The 8,844-nt window shown below is 46.8% G+C and overlaps 1 protein-coding gene across 1 annotated transcript in view; it reads right to left on the bottom strand.

Annotated features, from left to right (window-relative positions):
• LOC106808105 (transcription factor AP-2-alpha-like) overlaps nt 1-4,398 on the bottom strand; it is a gene marked incomplete in the record, with an annotated part of 6,779 nt that extends 2,381 nt beyond the window's left edge. The window contains 3 exon segments of the mRNA XM_014810680.1: nt 1,382-1,500; nt 1,753-1,969; nt 4,248-4,398. Of these exon segments, the coding sequence (XP_014666166.1) occupies nt 1,382-1,500; nt 1,753-1,969; nt 4,248-4,344 (433 nt within the window).
• Nucleotides 4,399-8,844: the final 4,446 nt, after the last annotated feature.

The following is an 8,844-nucleotide window of genomic DNA, read 5'->3' as shown; positions in this document are numbered from 1 at the left end:
TCTCTCTCTCTCTCTCTCTCTCTCTCTCTCTCTCTCTCTCTCTCTCTCTCTCTCTCTCTCTGTCTGTCTCTGTCTCTCTCTCACTCTCCCCCCCTCTCTTTCTCTCGTAACCTTCCTACCTCTAATTCTTGTTGTGTCTGCTCCATGGCTCGGCGACGACGACGACGACGATGATAACGATTGCAATTCGTGCGAACAATCGCGGAATGGCGGAGAAAGAATCACAATGTCGCGTGTCGTACGGCGTACGATGATCCCTGTGTTATCGTAACGATGTAAGCGGCTCGGCACGGCCAGGTAAACACGACTTGTCACATCATCACACCTGCGCTCGCGTTCTATCGGTGGTTCACTCCACGCAATGCAGATTGGTCGGTCGTCGTTCACTTTACTTAATACAAATTGTTTTTGAAAACGCAGAAAACTCGTCTGTTTTCACGAGCGCTTCTGCCTTTCTTCACACGCACACAACAAACACGCGCGCACACACATAAACAAAACACACCCTCTCTCTCCCTCGCTCGTATGACGGTAGGGTCCTGTCTCGTGTTTCGTGTTTTGTCACCGCCCAACCTTCCCGAACGCCGACGCGCGCTTTCGAAGATGAATTCCGAACGGATGGCGGCGCGACAGCCCGGATGGCTGACTGCTGCGAAAATCTTCCCTCCTCCTCCTTCTCCTCCTCCTCCTCCTCCTTTTCCTTCTCCTCCTCGCTAAAACCTCAACATCGGCTGCGTGTGCATGCAGCGCGGTGCGATAGCCAGGAGCTTGTAGCGATGCCTTCGGGCGACTGAGCCCGGCCGTCTCTATCTATCGCCAGCCGTGCAAGTTAAACTTTTCGATGCAGCAGTTCTGCTGTGCGCGAGTGTGCATGAATGAATTTGGGTTATGCGGCGATAAGACGTTTACGAAGTCAGTTCACGAATTAGCGATAGGAGATTATGGCGGCAGCGTACAGCAAGTTCTAGCGACGACGACATCGCCATGTAGGAGCGGGGAGCGACTGATAGATGTGTATATATTATATATTCATATACAGCAGAGAAAACGTGTTTTAATTTCGTGAGCGACGGCGTCTCCTCTTCGATAATATTATACAGCGTCGATTATGTTACGAAGCACAGCGTGCTCTCTCTCTTTTTCTCTTCCTTTCTTTCTCTCTCCCGCTTTCTCTCTTTCTCTCTTTCTTTCTCTATCCATTCATCTCTTTCTCCATGTATCACTTTTTTTTTCTCTCTCTCTCTCGCTCTCTCTCTCTCTCTCCCTCTCTCTACCTTACTCAATCTCTCTACCTATCCCCCCCACCTCTACTCTCTCAATATCTCTCTCGCTTTCTCGGCACACAAACTCTTCTCATCACCTCTCATTCGTAATCACACACCTTCGACAAGTGACGTCAGTAAGGTGACGTTGGCAGCTTTCCTCCTTCCAGCGGGTAACGTCATGCCTATCTTTTCCAGCTTGTCCCTGAGTGTTTTCCCTCCGTTTTTAGATTTTGCTCTAAAGGCAATTAAAAAACATTCAATCATATTGTCAAATTGGTTTGGTATTCTGTGTGAATGTGATGCGCTAGTCGTGGCATTGTGAGAGCGATACAGGTGGACATTATAGTGACGCACACGTTAATAATAAGAAAAAAAAATTACGTCACAGGTCACTTAATTATGTGTGTGCGTGCGTGCGTGCGCGCGCGCGTGCGTGCGCGTGTGTCTGTGTCTGCGTGCGCGCTGGCGCATACGAAACAGTATTTACCTTCGTAGTACGCCCCCTAGTAGCGATGCATTAAGGCATTCTGGCGGCGATAGGCGGCGCTGCACTTCGGCGACAGTAACCTTGTACTTTGAAGTGGCACTGAGCAGCGACAGACGGCCAGGTACGGACACAAAGATGTCAGATGGACTTGCCACGCCCCTATTCATCATCATGCCTCTAGCGAAGGCCGCCTCGGCGTTGTTATTCCGTTTACCTACTGAAAAAAAATCGAATTGCAAATGTCATATTTGAAACGGCGAAAACAATATTTTTTTCAGAATACGGTCAGTAACTTCTCGTGACTATTTCGGGGTGACTGGTTATTTTATTTAGATCGGTGTGAAGATGTCGATAAAGAACTAACTGGCATCCGTATCCAGACGCCACCTTAAAAAATAAAACTGTGGACGCGTTCTTCGAGTCGCAACTTTCTCGCATAATCACATCTCGAAAGCTGTTCTTTACATTGCGATTTTAGATAATGGCGGCAAGAGATTAGTTGCAGGTCACATAACAGACCTTAGCAACACCGTATAGCGACCCACAAATATTGCCGCAAAGCCCTACTAAAGACATCCCCCTCGAATAAAATTACTTGGGGGTCAAAATATTCGGAATGGTCGCTGTCCTGGGTAATTATATTCATCTAAATATATTTTCGATAATTATAAATGTAGTGCGGAATAGAATCATTAAATGCAAGCTTTTATTTTGTTTTCTGTGACACTTTTGTGTGACACTGTGACGTCATACGTTGATCGTGGTAATGAACAGTTTTAATAAATATTTTTACAGTTTTAACAGTTTTAATAACAGGTGTTTCTAATTTACACCATCCGTTACCAAAATACTTGTTGATGTGCCTTCTTGATTATGATAAAATTATTATTTGTTGCTGCTACTGCTGCTGCTGGGAGTGCTGCTGCTGCTGCGGTTGCTGTTGTTGTTACTGATGTTGCTGTTATTGTTATTCTTATTGTAGTTTTTGTTATTGTTGTTGTTGATATTGTTGTTGCTGTCGCTGTTGTTGTTATTGTTGTTGCTGTTGCTATTTGTGTTGTTGTTCTAAGAGCTAGGAAGTTAAACACAAATATTTTGGTTAAACAGCTAGATAATATACACCCATTTAAAATAATAAAATAGATATAAAATATATAGATATAAATATTAGATATAAAATAATATACATTTCGCAATGACAATCGCGCCAACTAAATTATTTGAAGATTTTGTATTTAAATACATGAAATGGGTTGCTTGTGATTCTCGCCAGAAGAAAAACATCTGACACGTGTGTGTGTGTGCGTGTGCGTGTGCGTGTGCGTGTGCGTGTGCGTGTGCGTGTGCGTGTGCGTGTGCGTGTGCGTGTGTGCGCGTGCGTGCGACCGTGCGTGCGCGCGCGTGCGTGTGCGAGTGTGCGTACATAAGTGAATTTTTTAGACGTTTTTTTTCTGGGAGTTTTCTGGTTTCATAACCACAACATTAGAGTACAGGCGGTGGTAAGATCACGCAAACCGCAGTGCGTGTTGCCTTAGTGCGCGTTGCGTCAGTGCGCGTTGCGTCAGTGCGCGTTGCGTCAGTGCGCGTTGCGTCAGTGCGCGTTGCGTCAGTGCGCGTTGCGTCAGTGCACGTTACATGAGTGTGCATTGCGTGTGTGTGTGTGTATTAAGTGAGTGCGCGTTGCATGAGTGCGCGTTACCTGAGCAACACAGCTATACGCACATGCGGGTATGCAGGGAGCCGAGTGTTGCGCGTGCGTACGTATACTCCCCGACACAGCAGCGGGAGAAATGTTACACTTTATTTGTGTTCGCGATCCCCAGGCGAAGAGGAGGCGATGAAAGAAACATGTAGATTGTGACTGGCGGGCATGGCCCGCGCGCACACGTCCTAACCCAAACACTCGACACGTTGCTTGACTTAATCAACCCTACCTGGAGCGAAAACGCCACGGGCCGTGTACAAATGAATTAAAAACATTGCTCGGGTGCGTAGTCGCGAGCGACAATGCGTTCAGTGCTTAAGGGTGCAGGCCCGCGGCAGCTCTCGCAAACACGGAACGTCGAGAGCGTGCAGCCTACAGGCTTATTTACTGACAATACACAATCACACACGCACGCACGCACACATGCACGCGAACACACGCGCACGTACGCACACATGCACACACGCGCAAATATATATATATATATATATATATATATATATATATATATATATATATATATATATATAATGTATAATACTCGCTTCCACGCTGGTCGGAGTAAATAATATTCAGGATCCGCACAATCAGAGGCAAACCCGCGCGTTTAATCATACGATTTCCATGCGTGACGTCACATATCTAGCAACAGGAGACTGCCGAGCTGCCGAGGGGCAACGCGTCACACTAATGCTCGTAGTCTGCCTCAAAGCACGCATGCGGCGCGGACCCGGTGTTTTTATTCTAATATAGTACCCGCATATCGTTGAATGGAGTTTTACGGCTTTACCTTTCTGGATTACTCCTTTGTAGGTGTCTATGCGGTTCTCGTTGTTGTCGAGGCTGCCCTGTGGGTAAAGAAAGCAACATCTGGCACTGTAATGCATGCTGGCTGTACGGTAGGCTATCGCGATCGTTCGCGCTCGGCCTTTAACCACGATGGGCGTATTGTCGGAAGTTATCATAATACCAATTCGTCAATTTTAATCCCGTGTTATTGTAAGCATTATAATTGCGACTCGTTAATATACGGTTAGATGTGTTGGATTCGACACTGGATCATGTATACCCAAGCCCGCTTACGCACGCACAACACACGCATATACACACACGCACACGCACACGCACACGCACACGCACACGCACACGCACACGCACACGCACACGCACACGCACACACACACACACACACACACACACACACACACAACACACGCGCCACACACACACCCACACACACCACACACACACACACTTATATATATATATTATATATTATATAATATCATATATAACCACGGCACCACATCTGCACCGGCCACTCAGGATGAATCGGTTAGTATATATACAACTGCTGCGTTCTTGGTTCGCCGTCGTTAAACCCGCTACATCTCACGGCCGCCATAAAATTCTAACTGCGCTGGATCTACTTCTCATAACGTGTCGCCAAAAGCTGGGGCGAGCAGATGGCACGATGTATATGACAATCAAGCAAGCACAGTTCACGAACGCAGTCCGCGTAGCAGTCGGAATAACGTTCGCCGCAATGTCACCGACACGGTGGCATCTCGCCTCCTTGTTCGCAGATATATGGACATTAGAGTGAGCATGGTATGTATTCTTGCCCGTCCAATGTACTGCCTGACGCGATAGAGCCAGATTAATGTGACCAGTACGCATCATTCGTTTCTTCTGTCTCTATCTATCTATCGATCCATCTATCTACTATCTATCTATCTATTACCTAATCCTCATTATCTATCTATTTATTCATATCTATCTATCTATCTATCTTATCTAATCGATCTATCCATCGATCTACTCTATCTATCCTATCTAGTCTATCTATCTATCTTACTATCTAATCATCTATCTATCTATCATATATCTATCTATCGATCTATCTTTTCTATCTACTATTATTTTGCTCATCGTATCTATCTGCTATCTTGTACTCTATCTATCTTATCTATCTATCTACTTTTCATCGTATCCTAATTCATATCTATCTATCTATCTATCTATCTATCTAATCTATCATATTTATCTATCTGTGGTTCGCCTCTGCTGTGTCTGTCTATCTATCTGATCTATCTCAGTTCCTGTCGTTGTCTGTCTAATCTAATCATCATCTATCTATCTGAGTCGATCCATCGCTATCTATATATCCATCCATTGCCTATCTGATCATCCATCACTATGTCTAAGATAAGTATTTATAATATATACAACTATATAATATAATATATATATATATATAATATTTCAATTATAATACCTGTTAAAATACACTGCACAAGTACGATGATGCATGCATGTGTGCTGTGCTTGACTTTCGAAAGCTTTTGCTTTTACAATTAAATTGTTGAAAATTTATCGGTATGTATTTACCTGTCTTAAGTAGATAGGTCCGTAGGTTTTTTAATTTCTAGGTGGGGTATATCATAACTAATAGGGTGTTATGTTAGTCGTAGATAGTAAATAAGAGTTAAATAAATATATATAATATTATATTAATATAGGGTGTGTGTGTGCTGTGTGGTGGTGGGTGTTGTGTGTGTGTGTGAGTGCTGTGCTGCGTGCACGTGCGTGCTGCGTGTGTCTGTGTGATCTCGTGCGTCGTGCGTGTTGCGAGTGCGTGTGCGTTGTGCGTGTGCGTGGTGCGTCGTGCGGCGTGTGGCGGTAGTTGGCGTGGTGTGTGCGATGTCGCTGCGTGTGCGTGTGTGCGATGTGTGCTGGTGTGTGTGTGTGTGTGTGTCGTGTGTGTGTTTGTTGTGGATGTTGCGGCGCGTGCAATGTATTGCGGACGCGGTCGGGGCTCGCTGTGTATGTATGGTGCGGCCCCCTGTCTGTGTGGGTGTGCATGCGGTCGGTGTGCCGTGCACGTATCGTGTATGTGCCGGGCGGTGTGTGTTGTGTGTGGTGGTCGCGCGCGCGCGTGTGTGTGTGTGGTGTGTGTGCGTGTGTGTGTGTGTGTTGGTGTGTGTGTGTGGTGTGTGTGCGAGCGCGTGCATGTATGCGGTGATGTATGTGCGCGTGTCTGTCGTGGGTGTACATGCGCGTGTGTGTGTGCTGTGCATGACGTATGCCGTGTATGGTGAGGTGTATATGCTTCGGGGTTGCTTGCTTGTGGAGTGGTATATGTATCGGGGGAGTGCTGTGTGAGTGTAATTGTATCGGGGCTGCTTGTGGTAGGTGTATTATTTGTATTCGGGGATCTGCGTGGGCAGTGTATAGTGTAGCGAGGGGTTGCTGGTGGTGCTATAGTGTGTTATCGGGGGTGTTGGGGAGTGTATATGTATCGGGCTGCCTGTGAGTGTAGTATGCTATCGGGGCTGCTGTGGAGCTGTATTATGTATCGGGCTGCTTGTGAGTGTATATGTATCGAGGGTTGCTAGTTTGGAGGTTGTATATTGTTATCGGGGGGGTGTGAGTGTATATGTATCGTGGCTGCGTAGGTATATGTAGTCGGGGTCTGCTCTGCTGAGTGTATAATGTTATCGGGCGCTGCTGTGCATGTATATGCTATCGAGGGTGCTGTGAGTGTTATATGATCGGCGGTGTTGTGATGTATATGTATCGGTCGCGCGGGGTGTTTGGAGTGTATATGTTACGAGGCCTGCTGTGGGATGTAGTATTTCGGGGGTTGGGGTGTTTTGAGTGTATATATATCGGGGCTGACCTGTGTGAGTGTATATCGTATCGGGCTGCGGTGTGAGTGTATATGTATCGAGGCTGCTGTGAGTGTATATTATCGGGGTGCCTGTGAGTGTATATGTATCGGGGCTGCTGTGTGGTTATGTATCGGGGGTGTTGTGAGTGTATATGTATCGGGCGCTGCTTGTGACGTGTATTTGTCACTCGGGGCTGCTGTGAGTGTATATGTTATCGGGGCTGCTGTTGAGGGTATATATACCTGTCGTTATGTCTAGGCACACCCCCATCACAACATCCTGCTCGGCAGGGGGCGCTGCGACGAATCTCCGTCGTGCGAGTGAATATCGACGCGCGTCGCGCGCGGTCGCGAATACTCGTGGGAGCGTACGCCGCGTCGTCGTCGCGGGCCGTGCCACCACCGACGCGCGCGCCAGCGCGCCACCGTACGGTCTCGGTGCGTCTTAGTGCTGCTGATGATGCGAACGAGTTAAATGAGGACTGGGTGCGCGGGACGGCGTGTGTGCGTGCATAAAAATTCAAAGATGCTGCTGCGTAGCACGGTTGTTCCGGCGGCGCGGCGGGGAAGTAGCGCGATCTGGAATATCGTTGGGCGGCGGCTGCGAGGAAGGAGACGCACGCTCATCGTCTTCGTATGTCGCGACGCGCTCGTGCCTCGCCTGTCAGCCAGCACGGGGCTGTAGCCTCGTAACGTTCGTCAAGCCTCCCTCTGCGCCCCCGCTCCTAAAGCGAAACAAGAGTTTAGGTCGGTATGTTGTGGAAAAAGGTTTGAGTTGTTGGTTGTTTGGGTGAGATCGCGCGGGCGGCGTGGCGACGAGGATTGTGTGGGGCGTTATTTTTGTTGTTGTTGTTTTTTTGTCGCGCTCCGAGGACGGGCTTTCTCTTTTCTCCGTCTCTCAGCCTCTCCTCCTTTTCAGTTTTTCTGTTCCTTGTGCTCATGTTCCCTTAGCTAATTTTCAACCTCTTCGCTCTGATTTTCCTCATCCCCCCTCTCTCTCTCTCTCTTCTCTCTCTCTCTCTTCTCATCTCTCTTTCTTCTCTCTCTCTCTCTTTCTCTCTTCTCTCTCTCTTTCTCTCTCTCTCTCTCTCTTTCTCTCTTTCTTTCTCTCTCTCTCCCTCATCTCTCTCTCTCTCTCTCTCTCTCTCTCTCCTCCTCCTCTCTCTCTCTCTATATATATATATATATATATATATATATATATATATATATCTTTCTCTCTCTGTTTGTGTGTGTGTTTCACTATCTCCCGCCTTCTCTCTGAAGTTCTGTGATTTTCTACAATGTCCACCATATGGCTACACAAGCTTCTATTAATTTTTAACAACAAAAAAGTATACGATCGTTGTCGCCAACGAGACTCCTATAAACGTGTTTGTGTGCGAATTCGTGCAATGGCTACTTTGCGTCTTTTACAAACGCGAGTATTGCCGATTAAATTGTCTGCGCGTCGTTATTTCAAACGGATAAATGCTTTCTCGAGCACTAACACTGAAGCAGACACGTGTTGCGCTTCCCTATGCGTAAAGTGTCAACAAATGTTTGCGCACCTGCCAGGTACGGCATTTAGCTTTGTAGATATAAGCTCGCTCACTGTAGGTGCGATATCTAGTGACAAACAAATTTATTAAAGTATGGGAACACGTTGATGAATCACCTAGATTGGCTACAAGCCCATCTTCATTAGTCCAGACATTGAAACAATCGTTTATTA

The sequence above is a fragment of the Priapulus caudatus genome, unplaced genomic scaffold, assembly GCF_000485595.1.
Source record: "Priapulus caudatus unplaced genomic scaffold, Priapulus_caudatus-5.0.1 Scaffold253, whole genome shotgun sequence".
Classification (NCBI taxonomy): Eukaryota; Metazoa; Priapulida; class Priapulimorpha; order Priapulimorphida; family Priapulidae; genus Priapulus; species Priapulus caudatus.
Note: the sequence above shows the minus strand (reverse complement) of the source record. Positions and strands in the feature narration are given on the sequence as shown.